This window comes from Ursus maritimus, unplaced genomic scaffold (genome assembly GCF_017311325.1).
Source record: "Ursus maritimus isolate PB19 unplaced genomic scaffold, ASM1731132v1 scaffold_33, whole genome shotgun sequence".
Lineage (NCBI taxonomy): Eukaryota > Metazoa > Chordata > Mammalia > Carnivora > Ursidae > Ursus > Ursus maritimus.
The window spans coordinates 312,815-336,361 of NW_024425897.1; the positions used below are offsets into that span (position 1 = coordinate 312,815).

The 23,547-nt window shown below is 58.9% G+C and overlaps 2 protein-coding genes across 3 annotated transcripts in view; one reads left to right on the plus strand and one right to left on the minus strand.

The window, feature by feature from the left end:
* Positions 1-207: 207 nt before the first annotated feature.
* The window catches only part of RSPH14 (radial spoke head 14 homolog), a 73,979-nt gene continuing 50,639 nt past the window's right edge, over positions 208-23,547 (minus strand). The window contains exons 4-6 of the mRNA XM_008697518.2: positions 4,248-4,476; positions 2,258-2,394; positions 208-470 (exon numbers count right to left, since the gene is read on the minus strand). Coding sequence (XP_008695740.2) covers positions 232-470; positions 2,258-2,394; positions 4,248-4,476 — 605 coding nt within the window. The 3' untranslated portion in view covers positions 208-231. The remainder of the gene's footprint in view (positions 471-2,257; positions 2,395-4,247; positions 4,477-23,547) is intronic.
* Positions 10,549-23,547, plus strand: part of GNAZ (G protein subunit alpha z) — a 50,792-nt gene continuing 37,793 nt past the window's right edge. For both annotated transcript variants that reach the window (XM_040619481.1, XM_040619482.1), the window contains exon 1: positions 10,549-10,701. The gene's annotated coding sequence lies outside the window, so the exon portion shown is untranslated. The remainder of the gene's footprint in view (positions 10,702-23,547) is intronic.

Sequence of the window (23,547 nt, forward strand, 5' to 3'; positions counted from 1 at the left end):
TGACCCTTCCATCCCTGGGCCTTGGACTTAGCCCATGCCTCCTTGCCTGGCCACCACAACCCAGTCCTTCTGGGCCGGGTGTTTCCCCTTTGCAGGAGAGAGGGGAGATGTGATCACACTCCAGGAACATAAAGTGCCATTCAGACCCAAGATAAAGAGATTCATCCCATTTATTCAGGCAAGCAGGTCTGGCCCAGCAAGCGGCTTATCAGGTCTGGCCCAGCAAGCGGCTCAGGGTTTCCACTCAATGACTTTGATGGCGATCTGGGCTGCCCGCCGCACCGCCTCACTGGGGTCCTCCTCGAGGGTGCGGAAGATGGGCACATGAGACTGCAGAAACTTGCGGCCCTCAGGGGCCTCAGCCAGCATGGTGAGGGCCTTGGTGGCGTTCAAGCGTGCGCTGCTCAAGGATGAGCCTAGCAGGTTCAGGAGCGGGTGGATGGCTTCTGCGTCCAGGGCAGCATACTTCCCTGTGGGCCACCAACACCAGGCATTCCTCAGGCGGCTGTCCTCTTCCACCTCCTCAGCCCAGCCCAACCCTGGCCTCTGGCCTGCCAGCCTCAGGGGAGGCGCCTTCCCTCACTCCCGTCCAGGCCCTGGCACCTTGCTCTGCTTCCAGCCTTGGCCTCCGTATTCCTGCTCCTCCAGCCCCTCAACTGGCTTCTCCCCACCCACCCTGATGCCAGTCCTGCAATCCAGCTCTCTCAAGGCAACACCAAAATCAAAATCCAATTGTTCATTTATGTGGCAAGTATTTCTTGAGCACCTACTCTGTGCCAGGCATAAAAACTCACAGAGTTCTTTCCCTCCTGGCACTTACAGTTTAGTGGGGGACACTACAGACGTTAATCTGTAAAGGAGACGCCCCTCCTTAACCTTCACCACCTTCCTGCTGTCCTGGCCTGCTGCTAAAAGGCCAGGCAGTTGCCCCCTGCCCCCAGCTTCCTGCCCTGCTCGATGCACTCTTCTCTGGCTGGAACCTCTGCAGCCACCCTCAGCCCTGCTGACTCCCACTGTCCTTGGGTCAATACCCACACCCATCCCAGAGGAGGCTTGGCCCCTATCCTGTGCCCACTGCATGCCATGCTTCTCCTTTAGGTCACCAACCCTCCGCCACTCCCACCAAACTGTTTACCGGAGTCTGAGACCTGGTGTCCAGGTCCCCACTACCCAGCACAGGGCCTGGCAAATGGCAGGGGGTTGAGGACCCTTGGCTGGAGTGCCAGCTCTGCAAAAAGCAGCCTCACATCCCCAAGTTCCAATTGTTGCCTGGGCCCATGGTGAGCCCTCTGGTCCTCCAAGCAAGGAAGCCCACAGGAAGCCCAAGCAAGACACTGCACTGAGGACGCCCCGCCCAAGCATATACACACAGGGGAGCCCCTGCCATGGCATCTTCACTGCACAGTCGAAAAGGGGACTGTGGCTCTGGGAAGGCCTTCCTTTCTTCCTCCGGTATGTCTCAAATCCCACCATTAGTGTCAAGTGGGGAATGGCTGAGAGCCCCAGTTCTGGGGGCGCTTTGCAGCATGCTGAGAATCAGAGACCCAGTTAGTCCTCCGTGGAACACCAAGAAAGCACAGGGCACGGGGCCGGGGCGGGCAATTGTAGGCATGGGGAAAGACAGAGCTTTCCAAGGTCACGTGGGATGGCCCACCCAGGCCTCCAGGTGGGGAAACCAACCCCAGTAGCTCCTGTGGCCAGGACCAGATGACTTAGCATGGAAGCCTGACTGGAGGGGCCTCCCCAGGTAGGAGAGGTAATCTCATACTCTTATTTGCTCCCCACCCCCACCCACTGAAAAAAAGTCATTTTGATCAAAAAACACCATGGAAGCAAGGGCTCCAGTGTTTGTTTAGGCCTTAGGATAACCAAATCAAGGAGGGCAAACTGTGTAATTCATCCTAGAACCAAGGCTTACAAGGGGCCCGGGTGGAGGCAGGAACTCCAGGCCCAGGGAATAGCCTGGCAGGAGGGGACAGAGGTCCTAATGGGAGCGACCAGGGAAGGCCACAGGTAGGTGACCCACTGTGGTCAGCAAGAAGAGGGAGGGTGGAGCCTTGGCCCAAACTTGAAAGGACTTGAACAGGCCAGGGAAAGTATTTTGGTAGGGCAGGGAGGGGGCAGTACTGGGATGCTGAGCACAAAACGAGAGTTCTGGAAAACTCGCAGGGGCAGCCAGCATGCTGGAGGCTGCAGTGACCCCCATTGCTCAGTAAACTACCACCTGCAGTAAACTAGAGCCAGCAGGCCGCCTCACCTTGGGTGGTGACCGCAGCATACATGAGGACCCCCGCGGCATTGGCCTGCACCTCCTCCACCTTGTCCTTCAGCAGGTGCACCAGGATGGGGATGACGTCATGCTGCCACACCTGCTTCTTGCCCTCCAGAGGGATGCTGGGCCAGAGAGGGGACAGCTGTGTGGCTTCACTTGGCAAAGAGGAGGGGGGCGGGGCCTAGGACCACCTCATAGGACACCAGAAGGACTTGTGTTGGGACCATCCCTGTGGTCCAGGCCTGGCCAGGAGGTACCAGGGTGCAAGGGAGCGCTGGTGTGAGGTTTGGGTCTCACCCCCAAACTGGGACAACCTGGGAGCACAGCCTGGGACCACTGAAGGCAACCCCACAGAAGAGCCAGAGGGTGATGTAGACTTGCCCTAAGGTATCACATGAAGAAGAAACCAGACATGATCCCCTGACCCCAAAATGGGGAGCAGCAGGACCCAGGGGTGCGAACCACGGGGACACATATTTGGACTCCATGAAGGAGCCAGAGCTGCCAGAGATGGGCTAAGCCGCGGCAGTGGAGAGCTGCCAGGGAGACACCCGTGCAGAGCAACCCGCAGGGGAGAGGACGCTGTAAGTCACTTCTAATCCTGGCACTGTATGAAGCTGTGAAAATGAATGTGATGGACTCCCCACGAGCTCCCACTGGGAACTTGATGAAAGATGCAGAGTCTTGGGCCCTGCCCGCCGGGATTCCGTGTGTTCGTTCATTCCCACAGCCAGGGCTGACCGAGCACTTTGACGGGCCCTGGTCCAGACGCTGAGGCAAGAGCAGGGTTGCTCCAGCTCGGCACGACTCACTATGGGGCTGGACGACTCTTTGTGGTGGTGGCTGTCCCATGCGTTGTGAGATGCTGACCAGCATCCCCGGCTTCCCCCGGCTCGATGCCAGGAGCGCCCTTCTCCCTCAAGTCAGAACAACCAGAAATGTCTCCAGACAGTGCTGCCTGTCTCCCAGGGGACCAAATTTCCTTCTGTTTCAAAGCCCTGCTCTCAAGCAGCAAGCAGAGCGAAGCCCTGTCCTCAGGAACTCCCCTTGGGGGGAGACACACAAAATAGGAGGGCATGGTGAAAGGCACAGACAGGCCTGGTGGAGGCTGACATTTTCCAGAGTGGGTGGGGTCCTCAGAAGCTTCACTGGAAGGGGACCTCTGAGCAAATACCAGATGGTGTTCGGTCTGGGGTAGGGCCTGGGAATCTCCATGTTCACAAGCTCCCCGGGGTCTGGATCGGGGGCCACACTCGCAGAAATGCTGGCCCAGGTCTCTAGAGAGAATCCAGCTGGAGGGACAGCCAGGGGTAGGGGAGGCAAGAGGTGCCAGGATGTAGGCAGATGGCCATATCTGAGGCATGGACTTGGGGGGATGAGGGACCACCCGTCCTTGGGAAACGTCTCTGTCTGGTATCACGCACCACCTCCCTCCCCGATCCCTGCTCTTAGGCGTTGTGCTTCCTCAGGTTCCAGGCCACGCTTTAGACTGTGATCCCATGTGACCCTGGGGCACCAGCGACTGGACACATTTGCCCTTCGTTTCCTTACCTATAAAGGTAATCAGCTTGCTGGGAGGAGTGCTGTTTGTAGATAATGCCCGGCCCCTACGGAGCCCTTGGTGACTGCTAGCGCCACCACACTTCTGTGCTTCCTTCCTCGCAGGGAGGGGGCACCAGCCTTCTCGTTTTGCCCAGGACTGGGGGCTTCCTGGGATACAGGACTGTGAGTGCTGAGCTCTCAGGCCAATAGGACAGTGCCCCCCCTGCCCTGAGGACAGGGTCCTCCTCCCCCCGGGCACGAGCAGGCCGGAGTGGGGAAAAGCAGGCACTGAGGTGGACTGCCTGGAGCTCTGGGGCAGGCTGGCTTGCTGCGGGGCGGGGGGGCGGCTTGGGTGCCTTCTCTGAGCCTCAGCGGAAGCCTCCGGGCTGGCGGCGCCTGCCCTCCCGGCTCTGTCCACACAGGCCAGGCTCACCTGACCGCAATGAGCGTGCGGGCAGCTTTGCTGCGAATGTCACCATTGGCACTGAGGAGCTTCTGCTTCAGGAAGGGCACCATGCCGCTACTCAGTGCCTCTGTGGCATCCACCATCAGGCAGGCCGCCAGCGTGTCCAGGAGCAGCCCTTGGATCTCCTCCTCCTCCTCCCTCTGCAGCTTCGACACCAGCAAGGGGATGAGGCCGCTCTTGACAATGCCCTGGGCTCCTGCGGGACAGGAAAGGGCACAGAGGGTGGGCCAGTCAGTCCTACCCATTCTAGGCGGCAAGTGGGACGAGGGGAGTCCCGCAGAGGTGGTGGGGGAGGGGAGGTTTGCAAATGCCCCTGGCTGCCAGACCCCTGAGCAGCTAGCAGGAGGCTGTGGATGACAAGCTAGGGTGGGAACCACACAGCCTGGAGGACCCCCAAAGCTGCCGGCCTTTGGTCACCTGTGGGGGGACATCAGCCTTCAACAGGTGCTCAGGAGCCTGAGAAGCAGCAGCCACCCCTTGGAGAGCACAAGGCCACCCTGCAGGGCCCAAGCACAGGAGGAACTTCCCTCACTTCCCCACCCTGCAGCAGAAGGAAGGTGGGGGGACCAGCCAACCTCCTCCTTCCCACCCACAACATCTCTAAGACCTAGAAACCCCAGACCAGTCTGGCCAGCCCTTGGGGAAAGGAAAAAGCTTGGAATCAAGTCTGAGGCAGAAGTGAACAGGGCAGCATCTTATACACAAAAAAGATCTGTGCCTCCAACCAAAGGTGACAGGAAATCCATAGACTCTGGCCAAGGGGGTCTAAAAAACCCGCGGGGCGGGGGGGCTCCACATGGCAGCGCGGCTGGGGCACCGGGGCTGGGGAAAGGTGAGGAGGTGAGCCTCCCCAAGAATGGGTTCCACTTCCCTCCTTCCAGCCCCTCCTCCCTCCTGAGGGATGTCTGGAGGGGGACCCAGAGCCAGCCCAGGCAGCACTCCTGAGGAGCCCAGCTCCCCTGTGTTCAGAACTGCTCTGGAAGCAGCCATCACTGGGGAGTGAGCAGGGCAATGCTGGGGAGGTCAGCCCCCCTCTTCCCAGCCCTCCTCCCAGCCCTCTTCCTGGCCTCCCCAGTGGCCCACGCCACCCACCAAGAAGCCATATATATAGCCCCCATGGAGGTGGCCACCAGCAACACCTCTCTCTTCTGCCTCCCCAGCTAAACCCTCTAATTTACTCTAGAGAGACGAATAAACAGGTTAATTAGCCTAAAGGTCTCTAAGTGCCAATTAGCACCAGGGATTTCCTCTTTGAAGATATCACCCCAGCCTTCCTCTTGCACTTCCTGAGGACATCAAATGGCAGGTGCCCCAGGGTGAGGGAGGTGGAGAGGCACAGATGCATGTCCAGTGGCTTCCTATGCCCTGGCCAGCTTCTCACTGGGATGTCATGGAGGAGCCACTAGCTCTGCCCCATTTTTTGTCAGGGCCCTTGCGACACAGCAAAAGCAGCTGTCCGTTGCTTTAAGAGTACTCTACTTTCTAAAATTTAATACTCATAGATTTCAAAAAATGCCTAGCTTGGATTCCTAAATGTATCCAGCTGTGTGGTCCTAGACAAGTTACCTAACCTCTCTGAGCCTGGTTTCCTCATTATGGAAACCAGCCTTGCTGGCAGGGAGTTCTGCGATGCCAATGGGGAGTGAGTGGATGGGAGCATGCTCTCTGGAAGGGACTATCATACAGGCCCAGAATGTCTGGACCTAGCATCATAAGGAATTCCACCAATACTGAGACCCAGCTACAAGCAAAGGCCTGTGGGGTGGGGGTGAGAGGCGAGGATGGGATACAAAGACAAAAGCTGCAGTCCCTGCCCTGTAGGAACACAGCCCCTCTCTCCCCTTCAGCTTCCCCATCCGGCCACGCACGGCCTGACCACACACCTGGCCTTCTGCTCTAGCTACACTGCCCACTCAGGCACCTGCCCACAGGCTCCCTACCTGCCCCAGCTATGGGTCCAACTCAGCCACAGCCTGACCCAGACAGCCCCTCCCCCAGCTCACCGTGGGGAGGTGACAGTTGGACTTTCCAAGGATTTTGCCGACTGGAAAGATTTTGCGTAGAGGGAGAAGCTTCCTAGCTGGGGGACACCTGAGCAAAGGCCTGGGGATGAGCAAAGGCCTTGTGCGTCAGCAGATTGGAGCTTGAGTGCGGCCTCACGTGCACCTGGGTCTGGGCTTCCCAGGGAACCCCTCCTCCCAAAGGTGCTGCTGGGCACAGGCTGGGGGTGGGGGAAGGGCAGAGGATGAGAGTTGAAGTCAAACTGCTGGAGGTGATCACCTCCACTGCTCCCTCCCTAGGTGAGGAAACCAAAGCCCAGAGAGGCAATTCAAGCGCCTGAGGTCACACAGCAGATGGGGGCAAAGCCAGGGCCCTGGGCTACTTGGGTTTTGTGTCTCAGGCATTTGTCTTGGGCCTCTACTCCTAGAAATGCTGAGAACCAGGACCCGGGTTCATTCTGAGACAGAGGGAGAAGATTAAAAATAAAACGCGTGCCGGGTGTGCCTCTCTGCTCGTTCACTTTGCTTTTCAGCTAAAAGGAGAGTTGCAGGCCTGGCTATTTATAACTAACCCAGATATGTAATGGCTTGCTCAAGTTGGGGTTGGGGGGTTGCACAGACCCCAAGGAAACAAACTGGAGAAACCCACTCAGCCCTGCCACAGCCTGCAAATCAGCCAGCGGGGCTTGGGAGAGCAGGTCAAGGCTGGAGAAGAGCCAGACAGGATGGTGATAAGGCTAGCATCCAGAGACTAGCAAGAAGCCACCACCCCCATCCTGGGTAGTGGGGGGACCAATGGCAGTCAGCCAGGACCTGTCATGACAATACAGGTTCATACTCAAGTAGATGAGGAATCCCAGGGTCCTAGGAACTCTGAACATGTAGGAAGGGAAGCCCAAGGGAGCTGGGCCTCATGGGGCAGAAGGGCAAAGGCACGAGGCATGGGGGTACTTGGGGAGGGCCCCAGGTCTGGCATGGCTGGTGTGCCAGGATGGATTCAGTGGCTGATGAGCCAGAAATCTCCACCAATCCCTCTGGAATTGAAGGGACATGATGCCCTTAACACGGAATGCCCTGTGGTTGAGGTCTGGTCATTTCCTGGAGGATGGCTGGATACCACCTAGAGAGGCCACTCCTCAGCCATCCGTCCCTGCTGGATTGGTGAAGTACGAGGCTCAATCACCAGGGCCTTCCTCTTTCCATCACAGGGCCCCAGCTGTTGTCTCCCGGTCCTGTTTTCCTGGCTAGTGAGGACTGAGGACGGAGCGCCAGCCCCAGCCGGGGGCATCCACACCTCATTGGGACCCACCCGTCCAGTGTTAGCCTTGTGCAGCCCCCATGCCCTGAACTGCTGGCACGCCTACACCCCTACCTGTGCCTGCCTTTGCTCACGGAGACACATCTCTGTCCTTAGCTTGAGTGGCCTCTCAATAGCACATAATGTGGCTGACCCTGTCTTACCTCTTGAGACACTCTCTTCCCGAGGAGCCAGGACCCTTCACTCGCTGGTTTCCCGGACACCTCTCCCACTGGTCCTCCATCTGCTTGGCAAGCACCGTCCTTCCTCCAGCATCTCCTATCATGTGGGCCTCCTCCTTGGCCCCCCTCCCCACTCTGCCCCCCACTCTGTCCTTCTGTCTTGGCTGCAGCCACCACATGGCCCTCTCCTGACACTCTGTGGCTCAATGATCCTGCAGCCCTGCGCTGAGCTCGGCTTCATGGATAATCTCTGCTTTCTTATTTTCTGACGGCTAGTTGACATTTTTGTTCTTTGATTCTGCGTATTAGGACAATATACATTAACGGGACCACACGAACTACAAACGAATATGAAACAAAAACTTGTTATCCTCCTTCCCAAATTTAAAAAGCGAGTCCTAAAACTCTCCAGTGGTTCTTAGGTTGACATCCCCAGTCTCACAGAAGGACCACTAGCCCGGTGCTAGTGTCCCCACTCCAGCCTTGTTTTCTGGCACCCACACCTGCTTCCTGGCTCCAGCCACACCCGTCTTCCGTGGGTTCCTGCAGGCCTCAGTGCTCCTTCATGCCCAACACGTTCCCCACCTTGGAACACTCTTCTCTCCTGCCCCAGGTCACAGGCCACCTCCATCCTGCTGTCTCCCAATGCCCAGTTCTCCCCCTGTCACATGTCCCCAGGGCCCTGGTGGGTCTCCTCCGTGAGGCCTCACACAACTGTAATGGTGGATTATTGCCCCACAGACAGGAAGGTCTACCAGGCAGGGGCAGGCCTGTCTAAATCCCAGAACTGTGCCCGTGCAGAGGAGGTCAGCAGTAAATGATTGTTGTATGAAGAATTACATCATTGGTGGCCACCAGGGTGAAGTGAGGGAGGCAGCAGCCAGCCCCGTGGGGCTGCTTCATGGGCTAGCCGCTGATCTCACCCTGGACTGCGGTAGAGGGTCACCCTACACTGACATCTAGGTTTGCCCCCGCAAACAGCTCCATTGTGACCCCGATCCTACAACAGAAACTGCCCTTGCCCATCTCTAAACATGTACCCAGGCGCATTTCCCCTCAGAGTCACCCTCCAAGGACAGTCTATTAGTGTCCCCCTTGACGGAGAAGGAAACTGAAGCTGATCCAGGTGAAATAATCCCCCCCAAGGGTGTACTAGCAACAGAGCCGGGTCTGTGCTTCCCTCCCACACCCTCTCACCTCTGATCCACACCAGGGCAGAGCCTGTGCCCATCATCTTCCTGGTATCACAGCCATTGGCCTTTTGAGTGGTCCTGTGGGCAGAGGCCCAGCCTGACCCAGCCTGCGGGTTTGAAGGCATGCACCCAGAGGAGCCCCTCCATTGTTGGCCACCTCCCTTTGGTTCTCACTGGCCACCTCCAGCGAGCGCCGTGCCAGGTCTAGGTTCGCCTCAGGATACCCATCATCAGCATCTGTCCTGTCCCTGACAGCTTAGCTAACTTTTTCAGAGTTGGGCACGTCACATCACAGGGAATGTAGTGCAACAGTCTCCGTCTCGCAGCAGAGGAAACGTTCCCAGAGAGGGTATGGAACAATGTTGCAATGCCACAGTGTCCAGTCTTGCAGAACCAGACCCCAACCCCTGCCTTCTGACCACAAACCTGGACTGGGATGACCACCCAATCCGCCTCTGTCAGTGGCCAATTCCAGTACTTCTGCCCAGCGTGGAGTGATCCTTATAATGTGCCCATGAGCGTATAAAGTGGCAAGGAAGGTGTTAACTGGGAAAGGCTGCATTTTTACCAGGGATGCTCTAGAATACACGAAGAGTTACAAGGATGGGAAAGACAGAGGCATTAATGTCTTGGCTGTCTGGCTGAAGTCTTTTAAGCACAGGAGTGAGGAGCTCTCCTGGCTCTGAGGCCCACAGGTGGGCTCCCCCTGAAATTGAAAGCAGATTTGGCTGACCGGCTCAGGTGCATTTTGCGGATACCTTCTACCTTCTACCAGCTTCTCCAAGGCGGCGATGGGGTATCCTGCCCTTACCTGAGCTGGCTGCCTCCCGCCTCTCTGATCTGGGGTACAGATCCTGGGCCCTTCTCCCTCTTCTCCTTTTCAAGGCACCGTTCTGTGGCCAGGATTGCCAGGGACCGTGAAGAGCCCCTACACACTGGGGGAGCGTGCAGCAAAGATGACTAATGCCCCTCCCATCGCTGCACCAACCTCACCGGTGTAATACCTTTGAGGTTTGCACAGACTTTCACACGTTCTGGCGGATTGTCGAACAATTCAAGGAAGCAGGTGCCACTAGCCCCACTTTGCAAAACAGGCTCAGAGAGGTCAGTTGGTTGCCCAAGGTCGCGGAGCTCAGAAAGCGCCGAGATGGGTTCGAATTCAAACCGAGGGACACGAGCGGGGGGCTGGGTCATCCGCCACGCTTGGGCTCAGTCTCTGGCTCTGCGAAAAGCGGTCCCGGTGGGTCGGCTCCGCGGCTTCAGCGCAGCCGGGTCCCAGAGACGCCGGTGCGGGCAGCGCGAGCGGGACTGCGGCGAGCGCGGAGCTGCGGCCCCACCCCTACCCGTTGCCATTGGACCGCACATGCATCCGTCAGCCGCTTCTGCCCAATGAGAAGAGAGCCGGCGCTCGTGGCGGGGCGGTGGCGCCCAGCGCGTGGTCACCGGCGGGCGCGCGGCACCCCCGCCCGTGGTTGGCCTGGCAACGCGCTGCGCTCGCGGCTCCGCCCCCTGCCGGCGGCAGAGCGGCGCGGGGCGGGCGGACCCGCGGGCGGGCAGCGGGCGGCGCGGGAGAGCGGGCGGAGGGAGCCAAGCCGGCCGGAGGGTGTGCGCCGCCCGCGGTCCGGTCACGTCCCCTCGCGGGTGCCGCCGCCCGCGTAGTGCGGAACAAGGGCGCCGCGGCCCGCGCTCGCCGCCCGGCCCCGCCCCACCCGGAGCAGCTCGGCCGATGCACCGTGCGGCGGCCCGGAGGTGAGTGAGCGGACCCGCGGCCGGGGCGCGCGGCACAACCTCGGGGGGCTGGGGGAGCGGCTGGGGCGTCCACCCCACCCCCACCCGGGGCCCCGCCCGGGCCTTTGTGCTAGGGATCCGCCCGGGCGGGGGGCGCCGGCGAGCAGCGAAAGGGATGCCCGGCCGCGGTGGGGGCGACCGGGGCGGAGATGCCCGCGAGGTGGGCAGGGGGCGACCGCGGGCCCGGCAGGTGCTGGGAAGGGGCGCCACTCGGCCGAGGAGCCGGCGGGAGGGGGCGGCTGCGGGCCCGGGAGGTGGGCAGGGGCTGCCGGGGTTGCAGCGTCGGGGGCCCCCGAACAGCCGCCGGTGCGGCGCCGGGGCCAGACGACCTGCCGGAGAGGCGCTGAGGCGGGGTCTCCCTCCCAGGGGAGCGGGGAGGAGGCGACCCCGGGCGGCTGGAGCGCCGACGCGTGGCCTTGGCTGAAACGGAGGAGAGGGCCCCGGAGGCCTGGGCCCCGGGGCCGAGTGGCTCGCAGTTTTCCGTCATCGGTCTTGCAGAGAACAGGTTCCTTGGAGGCATTTAGAGCAAGAGATGAGTATCGACTGCTGCGATTGTGATATGTTCCTGGCTCAATATATTTTTCCCTTAAAAGGCGGTGGGGGTGTTAGGGGGGGTATTGGGGGGGAGGGGTGTAAGGGCCTCGGGGCCCCAGGGGCTGGGGCTCCGTATCCTGCGGGAGATCCAAGTGGGCTTTGCCTGCAGGGCAGTGCTGAGCCTGTCTGGGTGATGATGGCAGGAATCCACCTAGGCCGGAGAATTGGGGTTCTCTGTCACAAGAGAGGAGAGGATGGGAAGGCAGTGCCGAGACCAGGGTTCCCTGGAGTCACTGTCTCAGGATGGAAGGACCCGCCTGGTAGGCGAGGTCTGCCTGTTTTGGTGAGGCAGCCCAGCCCCTGATGGGCTCCCTTCTGCCCAAGTGATTTCCCTGCCCTGGGGACTGAGTCCTGCTGCCTTGGGTTCTGTCTGGAGGAGGCTCCTTGGCCAAATTCAATTAAACAAATATTTACTGAGCATTTGCTCCCCCAGAGCCTGGCGCTGAGGTGGGAGTGGACTGGGCCTGCCCTCCTGGGACTGACTCACCACCCCACAGGGGAGAAACGTCTCTGCTCAGATAACCCAACCCTGAGTGTGGGTGCCAGGGCCTCTGGAGGGACCTCAGAGATGACTTGGGCCGGGTGAGATGGGCTTGTGGGCAAAGTGACGTTTGAACTAGAGCTTGAAGGATGTGAGCACAACTGGGGTGGGCATTGCGGGCAGAGAGGAGAAAATGGACCGAAGTGCAGAGAGGGCACTCAGGCAGTTGGGTCTGGCAGGAGCATAGGATGTGCTTGGGAAAGCATGGGTGGTGTGGCGGGAAGGGTGGATGGGGGACGCATGGGCTGAAGGAGCCGGGGACACAGAGCTCCCCATTGCTTGTTAGCTGTGACTATTCGAGGGAGACCACAGGTTCTTCATCTGTAGAAGGGAGCAGCTCTGTGACCTAGGAGCTGGGGTGGGTCTGGGGAAGAGCTTGAAAGATTCCAGGGGGCTCCTTGTGGCCTAGGACTCCCCTTCCAAGCACCTTGTCTCATGGGCAAGGCCAGGGTACTGGGTAACCAACAGCCTGGCCCCCTTCCTAGCCGGGATGGAGAATGATACTTAGCTGGTGACTCTGCCCCTTTGGGGTGTGGACGTTTGTGAACAGTAATCAAGGAGGTTTGGGAGCCTCCATTTAGGGGCTGATCTCATGGGTGCTCAGATGAAGTGGTGTGCCTTCAGCATTCCTCGTGCTCCAAGGACAAGACCCTGGCATTTGATTTAAAACTCTTCTGTGTTCCTCTAACAGACGTTGATTTTTTTGTGACAGGAGGTGAATAAGACGTAGTCCCTCCCCCTCGGAAGGCCGGTGTCACTTTCTGCCCTAGATCTGCTTGCTTGCTCACTCCCAGGGATGTTTTCACTCTTCACACCCCCCCCCAACCGCCAAACACGCACTTGCCGCTTTTGGCCAAGGCCCATGTTGCTGCAGTGAGACCAGGGCCTGTCTGCCCACGTGGGGGCACAGACTATGCCCAGAGGGATGGAGCCGCCTCACTCTTGTGCCTTTCACCAGGCCACATTCTGGGGGCCTGCTGTGGGACTCTAGATTTGGGACACGGAGTGGATCCCTCCCTCTGCCCCCAACTTCTCAGCTCTTCTGTTTCCTGAGTCTCAGGAACTCCTTGGTCCAGATCTCAGGAGCTTCTAGGGTGATTCCAGGAACTTCTGGGTTACCAGGTAGGCTTGGCAAGGCTGCCCAGAGCCCCTGTAGGAGGCTAGTGGGATGGAGAACCGCATGGTAGGAAGGCTGGCCTGACACTCAGGGTGTGGCCTCGCAGCCTCAGCCTAGCTGTGTGGTTTTTCTCATGTGCACACACATGTGATGACAGTGTGTGCGCGCCTTCCTTCCCTGGACGTGAGGATGAGGCAGCCTGTCCTTTGCTAGCCCTCAGAAGACCTAAAATGCCGTGTGGCTCTAGGGCGTTCTCGCTGCTGCTGACCATGGCTGGGCTTGCAGGAGCTCTGGAAGAGGTAGATTAGCACACTGCTCTCCCACAACCCCAGGAAGGAAACTTGGGGTAACAGCCTCCAGGAGCAGGCCAGCAGGCACTGTGGTTGGCAGGGAAGACGGCAAAAGGAAATGGATAGAGGCATCAGGGCAGATGCTGGGGGTCAGCCCCAGCGTGTGGCCTGACACAGCTTAGGCAGACCAGGGAATGACATGGGAAGGCCCAGACTCTCCCAGGCGGCGGGGTGGGGGTGGGGGGGGGCTCCAGTCGAGGCCTCCAAAGACCCGGGTCAGGCCCAGGTCAGGCCTCCAAAGACCCGGGTCACCCCCAGCCCAGCTCCGTCCTGACTGAGTGTCTTTGTCTTCATTCATAAAACAGAGCCAAGAGTTCCCTGCCCCATCCCTGCATGGGTCCTCCCTATGCGTTTGGCCCCTTTACACATGTCCACACTGGCAGGAGAGACGCTTCACAGGAGTGAACTGACAGGTACTAACCACAGGGACTGTCTGATGGCTCCTGGAGCACACAGGGGATGTCAGCCGTCCGCACAGAGCCCGAGGAGACAGAAATGGTTCGCACGTTCATTCATTCCCCTGACTAATATTTACCGGAACCTGCGGTGCTAGGTGCTGTGTCAGGCACAGGGGTGCAGCAAGGAGCAGGACAGACGCAGTGTCTGCCTTCACGGTGCTCCCAGCAGACCCAGGGGGGCTGGCACAACACCTGTGTGACTGACTGCCAGGTAAGGTAGGTGCTGTGAAGAGAACTAAAGAAGAGAGTGCAGAGAGGGAGGGTGAGGGGCCGCTCTGTGTGGAGGGGCCATCAGCACAGTGCCACGGAGAGCGATGGGTGAGTTGTGAGCGATGAGGAAGAGCACCTGGGGGAGGGTGGCAGGTGCAAAGGCACTGAAGCTGCTGGGGTCCTCACCAGAATGCCAGATAGCCAGAGCCCCAAAGGGTGGGGTGGTTTACGGAGTGGGTAAGGTAGGACTCTGCAGTCCCTGGTGAGGCACGAAGCCCTGGGAAGATTTGGAGCAGAGGGGAGACTCGAACTAATTCCACTATTAAAAGACCCGTGTGGCTGATGGGCATGGGGGCAAGACCAGAGGGCCGTGAGGGACCATTACAGCAACTGAGGGGAGGAGGCTGCTGACCCAGGGCAGTGGGAACAGTAGGGGTCATGAGGAGTGGTTGGTTGGGGATTTATTTTAAAGAGGACCTGCTGATGGAGAAGAGGCAAGGACAGTTCTGGAGGGACAGTGGTGGCATTGGCAGAGAAGGAAGACGCGGACTCCTTCATGAGAGGCGGGAGTTGCTTAGACCCTGGTAGACATGGCCCTTATGTGGCGGTCAGAGGGGAGAGTGAGGCTGGAGGTAGAAACCTGGAGTCCTTGGCACCAGGTGTGTGGGAAGCCAGGGACTGGCCAAGGTCACTTGGGGATCAGGGGTAGGTGGGTCCAGAGGGGCTGGGTCAGGCCTCGGGACCCTCAACCCTCAGAGCTTCCAGAGCTGAGGAGGAGCTTCCAGAAAGGAGAGATTGAGAAGGATGGATGAGCAAGTGAGGTGGGACCACAATCACGATGCTAACATGGCGGGGGACCGGGGGTGGGGGTGGCACTGCAGAAGAGGGTGTTCCCGAGAGGCCGGGTCTCCAGAGGCAAACATCGAGGTACGCATGGGTGCACAGACTAAGCAAATGGGTAGGTCCAGCTACATAATTTGTGGGGCCCTTGTTAAGTTTTTAAACCTTTCAAGACAGCAGAGCGTTAAACCAGGCCTGGGGCCCTGTTGGACTGCCCATGAAGCCTGCTTGTGGCACTGGGAGGGCAGTGCCATGGGCCCGCCACCAAGGCTCCCCTTCACTTCCATTCCTTGGTCAGGTGGGCTGTGTTTGGCACTTGGGGCCACTGGGGTCAGTCAGAGCCAGCCTGTGAGCCTCACCCTGGCCCCCTGTGAGTGTCACTTCCTCCCCCTCTGTCCCTTGACCCCCAGTGGCCTTGGGCAGGAGGCACAACTTGAGGGCCGAGGGCTGGGCAGTCATTGGCATGCCCCAGGTGAGCGTGGCAGGTGGCTTCACACAACAACGGCTTCCTTGAGTTCATCTCTTTTCCAAAGGAACCTGCTACATCACAGAGTTTTGAGTTATTTGCTTCTAAATTAAGGTATAACTCTCTCTTAGAGACATCCCTGGAGAATCCATCAAAAAGTGCTAAGAAGCGAGACTTAAAAACCACGGTGCAGGGAGAGGCCTTACAGTGTCAAGCCCCGCGTTCCTTCCAGCAGCCTCTACCCAGAAACTGGCTGTGCCTCTCCAGGCTGTGCGGGCAGTGGTCAGAACAAAGCTTTCAGAAAGAGACCCTGCCCCCACTGAACAACCCTCCCAACTCCTGGGATCGAGGCTGTTGCGGACAGGGTTCCGGGACCTGAGCCCTGACACCCTCAGCAAGGCCCTGTGCCCCTGTGAGTCATGGAGGTAAATGTTGCCATGTTGGAGCAGAGGACAGGAGGCTCGGGTGTGCACACTTCCCCCAGAGCCAGACACAGGCACTCACTGGGGCGGCGGCAGGATCTGCTCTGGATTATAGCAGCCAGGTGCCTTCTGGGGGCAGAGGCTCACTTTATCCCTCCACTACCGCTTCCTCCAAGGAGGGGCTGAATTTTACCTCAGTTTGGTCTTCACAGTTGAGGAGACAGAGACGTGGGGAGACGGTGTGGCCGTCCCAAGTGGGCGATTGCCTCTAGTTTTCCCCTTAGCGCTCATCTCAGTGTAACTTACCACCTGTTCTAGTTATTTGTGTTTGTTTACCATCTCTCCTGGATCTGAATGTAAGCTCTGTAAGGTCAAGACCTTTGTCTGCCGTTTGCCACCGTCAGTCCAGTCCCCAGAGCCTGGCCTGGCCACAGTAGGGTCTCCGCAAATCACTGTTGGAGGGGGCAATGAATAACACGACCTTCTGAGCCACTTTCATGCAGAGGGCTGGGCTTCCTAGTGGCTGTAGCCCTCACACTGCAGAACCACTGCTCTAGCTCAACCCTCTGCTCCCGAGAGGCTGTGCTTTTGGGTTCCCAAAGGTGTGTCTTTGGGCTTTAGGTTTGGTGGACAAACACAAACCACCTACAGGTGGACACCGCTGGCTGGGCGCCAGGGAGGCCCAGCGGTGGCTCACTCCCAAGCCAAGGCAAGTGGCTGCCTAGCTTCTCACACTGCCATCGCAGGCACAGGTCCCTGCCACTGGAAGCCGGAGGCCTCAGGCTGACACCTGGCCCTGCAGCGATGGGTGGGCCTTGGTCAGACATGAGGGTTTCACATGGTCATGACACGAGGCCTGTCCATGGAAAACTGTACTAAGAGAGCAAGATGAGATCCTGGCGGTAGGAAAGGAACATGGTGTCTGCAATGACCATGTGGTGGCTGAGTGGCCTTTCCAGATAACCCCTGTGCCCCCAAGATTAGCCCAGCAGAGCAGCTGGGTGCAGAGGGAAAAGTACTGGATGGGAAATCGGGAGGCCTGGGTTCCAGTCCCGGCTCTGCTCATAATGCTGATGCTGGTAAATTCTCTGCCCTCACTGGGCCTCGGTGTCCTCACTTTTAAATTGGCCTCGGTCAGGGGTACAGGTAGTTCTCATTTCTTATACCAGTGAGCGGCTGCCCAAAGCACACGGCGTTGAGAAGGATCCTGAGGCTGTAGTTATGGCTCAGAGGGAAAGTGGTCAGGGTTGATGAGTGCCGCCTACCGTGGTTACCAGGGGTGGGCTTAGATATGTTCGCTGGGGACTGGCCCACCCCATCCGCCACGCCCTCACTCTCGCCTAGAAGCTGCAGCTCAATCTTCGTCTCTTCTTATGTGCCCCTTCCAGACACCGACTCTGGCCCACCGATTAGGTGAGGACTGGCCTCCTCTTCAGTGCTCCCTCAGCCAGCATTCTGAGTCTAACCGGCAGCTCAGGTCGCTGTGCCCCTCTTCCCATGGCAGCTTCTTTCTGCTCCCCGAGTCAATGAATGAGCAATTGAATGAGCCTCGTGCTGCGCTCCCAGAAGGCTGCCTGGAATTAGGACCCCAGGTGGCCAAAGAAATGGTGTTGTGGCAGTGAGAGGGAGAGAGTGACAAGGGAGGACTATGGGACCATCCCGTGGGGCCCAGTGGCCTGTCTCACCTCGGCCGTGGGGCGGCTCACCAGGCTTTGCGAGGGCGAACATGGGAAATTGCTCCAAACTGCCCAGAGGGACTTCTGAAGACCCTTCTTGACCAAGGGTTGGAGAACTTGACACCCATATCCTTCACCCTGGCTCCATCAGGTCCTGATGACCTGAGTAGCAGTGCCCCACCTCCACACCCCCCTGGCCTCCATGGCAGCAAGCCTCCCTACCCACCCCATCTTCTGTGACCCAAGATCCCCCAGCTGTGTGTGGCCTCTGGCCTGCACCGCGTGTCCCCTCTCGCTTCCTGTGGCACCGTGGAGTAACCAGCAGGACCCCAGCCGGCCAGTCCGCCAGCCTGCCCCCATCAGCACATGTGAGGTGCAGTGGCCCTGTCTCCAAGCTAGGCTTTCCTCCAGCGTGGTCACCCTCCCTCACCCACTCCGTTACCTCTGATATGCTGTGCAAACATATTTCACGATAAAATGCTGGGAAGAAAAATAATTAGAGTGTTGCTTCCATTATCCAATTTTTGATTAATCAAACTGTCTTTGTCCTCGGCCAAAATCTATTCATTTCCCTTAAACACTGGGCCAGTGCCAGGCATCGATTTCCTCTATGATAACAGCACGCACGTACGCATGCACATCCCCAGCCCTGCCCCACCTCACGGCAGGGAGGAGGGCGCGGAAGCACAGACAGGGCTGTCTGGTGTCCCAACACTACGCGCCTCCTCTGGGAAGCCCCAGAGCCGCACTGCACCCATCATCCCTGCCCCAGCTCCTTGAGCTCCTCAACAGGGCTCAGCGCCTGTGTGGCCTGGGTCCTTGGGTGCGTTAGTCCTGTCTTGCCGGCTGTTCTGGGGCTCTCCTGGGGCAGGCGAGGACTGGAGGACCGGTGTGGAGGGAGTGCGGAGGGTATGGCCGCTGTGGCTGCCGAGGACTAGGGCAGAGGGTGAGCTGCAGCCCCGGGCTCTATCTTGTCACTGGCACAGCGAGGCTGGGGCTGGGTGGGGAGGCCGAGGGTGAGGCCCAGGGCTTGTGAGCGAACCTCAGGGCCTTGAGGCTGGGCTAGAGTTGGGATGGGGGCACGCTTTCAGCGGCAGCAACAGAAGCCCGGTGCCGATGGACTTATCAGATGAAGGGACATCCTGGGCCGAGGGCTCAGAGGCAGAGCAATATCAGAGTTGGCCAAGGCCACACATCTACGGTGTCCATCTGGGGGAAGGCCAAGGGCCTTTCTAGAAGACTTCCCGGAAGTTTTCCCCGAAGCGGGCTGTCCCCTCCCTGTGAGGAGCTGGCCCCTCCCTCATTCAGTACAAAGGGCTGAGGCGGGTTTAGCAGCACCTGCTTCCTGTCAGGTACTTCTGGGCCTGTGGGACACATTGGTGACACACCAACAGCCCCTGCCCTGTGAAGCTGGTGTTCTGTAAGCACGGTGGGGGGCAGTAAACGTGATAAGGGAGTTACGCACCCACCATGTTAGAAAACACAGTGTTGTGAGACATTTGGCGAGTCATAAATAGGATGGGCAGGGTGGCCTCTCGAGGAGGGGACCTCTGAGCCATTTGGGGAAAGGATGGATTGGCTTGCTGGACAAAGAGTATTCCGGGTGGAGGGAACAGGCTGTGCAGAGGCCCTGAGTTGAGAGTGGGATGACACTTGAGAGACCGCAGGAGGCAATGCAGCAGGGGTGGAGAGTGGAGGGAGCACAGCAGGGGAGGGGAGGGGAGGGGCACAGCCCCCTGGGGCCCCAGACTCTGGCTCAGAACTGAGATGGTCGGCCGGGGGAAGGTTCTGAGCATAGGAAAGGTGCTCTGCCTTATAATTTGACAAGGATCCCCTGGCTGCTGGGGGAGCAGAGTACGGGGGCTGGGAGAGAAGAAGGTTGCCTGAGAGGTCACTGTAGCCGTCCCATTGAGAGGCTGGGGGCTGGTCGCTGGACTGCAGACACAGGGCTCCCCTGAGGCCAGCTAGACCCAGCCCTGACCTGAGGCCCTGGGTTCTGTCAGAAAGGAAGGGGGGTGGGCAGAGGGAAGGCGAACATGCAGTAGACGCCGCAGGTGCCCCCAGATCCTCTTTCCTGCTGGCACACTGTCCCCCACCATGTCAGTATTACCTGCTCCCAGCTGCACTGCTTGCTGGAGAACTGCCTTGGGCCCTGGGAGGCCCTGTCCTATCCCTCGAGGTGGGACAGCCTTGATTTCATTCAGGCTCCACAGCGCCCGTGGATCAGGCCACAGCAAAAAGGCATCTGAAACCACATCTCTGCCCGGTTCCCTCCCCAACCCCGTCCTGCCTCCCTCTCTCCTGAACTTGCTCCCTCTACCAGTCACGTGCCCAAGAATCCCCATCTCAGGCTCTGCTTCTCGAGAACCCCATCAACAGGTCAGACGCTGCTGCCAGCTTGGAGACTCCTAAGGGTGGCCCGGCACAGACAGGAGGGCAGGGGCCTCAGATTCACGGCACGCAGAGTTCAGGAGGGTGGGGAAGGGCAAGGTGAAAAAGGGAACAGAGGGGAGGTGGTGCTCACCTTCCGGGTGGGAAAGACAAGAAAGGCGCTGCAGGGAGGAAGCAAGGGCTCAGGAAGGAGCCGAGCACTTGCCTGGCCCTGAGAGTCATCCGCAAAGAGGGTCTGGCCAGGGTAGGGGATGGGATCTTGGGCCACCACACTCAGAGGCCAGAAATTGCAGGGCAAGAGACCCAGTGAGGTTAAATCAGAGTCTCCACCCAGGTACTTCTGGGCCTGACTAAAAGTCAGCAGTTAGCTTCGCTACAGAAACAGGGAGCCAGGCTCCACCCCAGGCAGCAACCCCTTCCAGTCGGCTTTAAGTAAAGGCCACATGTCTTCCCTGCGCGTCTGGGCCTCCGTGCCCCTTGTCTGTGGAACCTTTCCGTTTTTATTTATTTATTTACTCCTGGCTCAGAGAAACCTCTGGCCTGATTTCCTCCTGAGTCAGTGCTCCTCAGGCCATGCTATCACATCTCGTCGGGTCAGCCTTCACGCTGTGGGCCAGAAGGCTGGACCCGCGGCTGCGGGCGTCCAGAGCCACAGGACAGTATGGGGCCGCAGGGAGGGGCCTCCCTGCTCATCTTCAGCAGTACCCTGAGGCCAAGAGGCTGCCCAGCTGGGGCAGAGCCACTTGTCAGGGCCTCTCTGCAGCTGGGGACACTCCGCACCCAACCTCGGTCCTTCACCCATCCCCCCGGACTCTGGCTCTGAAATAAGCAGGGAGCTAGGAAGGGCCAAGAAAGAGGGGCTGCTTTTAAGGAGAGCCCTGCTGTGGGTCTGCCGGTGCCAGGCGAGTCGGGCCGGCTGGGGGGACATGGATAAGCTAACCCAGTGGCCGGGGCCCTGGTGGCTGTGGGGTGGCTGCAGAGAACCGTGTTTCCCCAGCTCTGAAGTGTCTCGCGTGTGCACATGCTCCCATTTTTTCAAAGAAACCATTGTGATAAATGAAATGCAGAGTCATTTACAAACCTTATAGAAAGCTTGGTGCTCAGAAACCCTCTCACCCCTGTCACCAACACTCACTGGATGAATGGGCGTGCTCTGTTCTCACAGGGGAGTGTGCCCTGCACTTTGGCTCCCACGCCTTGGAGTCAGTGGTGTCTGGCCCAAACCTGTGTGTGCCAGCCCTGCTTGTCACTGTGACTGCGCCCTTGACTACCGTATAAACTGATGAAATATGAATGTAAGGAGGACTTCTGCGGAAACTCAGTGGATGCTTTGGAAAGCCTCAGTAAATCTGTGGTTGGGTTTGGTGTGGGCAAGACAATGGTAAGCCTGGGGACAGAGCCATGACAAGCTAGGATTCGGGTCCCGGTTACTTTGCCACCGCACGCTGCATGGAGAAAGTCAACTGGATGTCACACGCAGTGTGCTATGGTTGGGAAGGAACAGTGACAGCAGCTCCAGTAAGTGAGCCTGTGCTCTGAGAAAAGATGGCCCGCCCCCAAGACTGGTGAAGGAGTGTATGATTATCTGTTTTAAGTTAAAATGTTGAAAGTTCATATTATCATTTCTTATGACTCCCTGCTTTAAGGCATGTTTCAGTATGCCAGCCAGCCAGCAGTCCCAACTTTGGTGGCAACTTTTGGTCATTAACAGATCTTAAAAATATACCTGTAATAATGGTAGAATCAACAGGGTTGGTTTGTTGTTGTTGTTTTAACATTAGAACAGGGAGGGGTAGGTCCCTCTACTTGGAAAGGTTGTAAAGCATGGGTCTGTGATAGATAAGGGCTGGGGAAGGGGATGCTTGACCACACTGGAGAGCTCCCTCCTGGAAAGGCCAACCTGGAAGCCCCTTCCTCAGGACGACTCCAGGGGAGAGGCCAGGAGCAATTTACAGGGACGCGTGGGGTTTCTCAGCCTGAGGGGGCCCAGGAGATGCCAGTACACAGGGCAGGAGGGTCAGGGTGCAGAGATACACTGTCTCCCCCCACACCCTCCCCCAGCTCCTGTCTTATTTTTGGCAGGATGAGAAACTATTGGGATAGGGTTTGGGGTGGGGCCCAAGCTGGCTGGGGCAGGAAGGGGCAGGCTGAATTGCCCCGGGGTGGCAGGAGGGGGAGGCAGGAGGGCGCAGGAGGATCTTGCCTTCAGCTTGGGGTGGGGTGTAAGATGCCCTGGGGCATTTGGGGGAGGGTGGGCACAGGCAGAGGGATCCTAGGGGCCCAGAGTGGACAGCAGTAGTCCCTCCACGCAGGCCCCCAGGCAAGGTCATGTGAGGTAACACACTCAGAAGGGAGCTCTGGGAAGCTTTAGAGCTGTGAACCAGTAATTTTTGGTGTTCGTCCATCTACCCATCCATCTGTTCTGCACATCTTTACAGAGCTGGCAATGGAGAGGGAGAGGGTGGGTAAGGTGGGCCTCGAGCAGGAGGCCAGACCAACCCGAGGGCATGGTGGGTGTGCTCACGGCAGGCACCTGCTGGGCAGCCAGCGACCCAGAGGCCAAGTGAGGAAGGGCCAGTGCTGGGCATCCCTGCCGGACTCTCCCCGGGTGAAGTCCAGTCCAGTCCAGTGTTGAGCTAGTGGCACACGACACTTAGCTGCAGATCACACAGGGCCAGGGGGCGAGTCACCACTGAGTCCTTCAGGCTCTGAGGGGGCTGCCGGGGGCTGCAGCGGTCAGGGAGTCGTCACAGGGAGGGAGGCTCTTGCCTCGCCTCGCAGGGGGATGTTTTCAGTGGGGTGGGCTGGGGCAGGACACTGTGGCGTGGGGAACAGGAGACACAGCCAGGGAGGCAAGGACCTGGCTTGTGGCAGGGGTCACAGGAAGAAAGAGGTGGGATGTGGAAGCCGGCTTTCCCCAAAGGGCAGCTCCTAAGAGGGTGGCTGTCCCTGCCCCCATCCGGTGTTACTGGCATCAAGGCAAGCAGGGGCTTTTATCTCCTCAAGAAGATACGGCTTTTTAGTCCAGAAGTATGTGTTGTTGTGTCAGAAACCACGCAAGCACTTGGAATGGGCCAACCCAGATTCTGCCATACGTGATGTCGGTCAGGCCCACGAGCTCTAACGTGTGAGGGAGACGTGGCGCATTCAGCCTCACTCCCTGGCCTTGCTTTGCCAGCCTTTCGGGTGAACTCACACGTCCAGCATCCCACACGGGGGGCGGCAGACTGCCCGTAGGTCCTGGGTGTGGGTTGACGCACTCCCCACCAAAGGCACTTCCGTGGGAGAAATAGGGTCTCAACGGGGACAGTTCCTGCCTTCGGGCCCCTGGGGGGTTGGTCCCCGCCATGGCAGCCGTCGCTAGCCACTCGCCAGGGAATCATGGGAAGGATGTGGCTTGGCTGGGCCTGCTCTGAGCTGGGCCTACGCTGGGCAGGGTCTTCTGCTGCCCAGCCAAGCACTTGGGGCAGTGTCCCCCTCAGATGTCCCCACCCTGCCTGCCTCCTGCTCTGACCCCCTCCCACCCTCGCATGACAGCAGCTTCTTATAATTGTGTCTTATCCAGTGTCACCTCCCTGGACCTTCCTGCCACATGCCTCTGCACCCTCTCCTCCACAGTGCTGTCCTTTTCTCAGAAATGGCCTCACAGACTTACATGCTCACAGCCTCCCCATCCAGAACCCGAGCTCCTCAATGCAGACTCGGCTTATTCCACCCCTCCCCCACCCCATCCCCAAGTCCA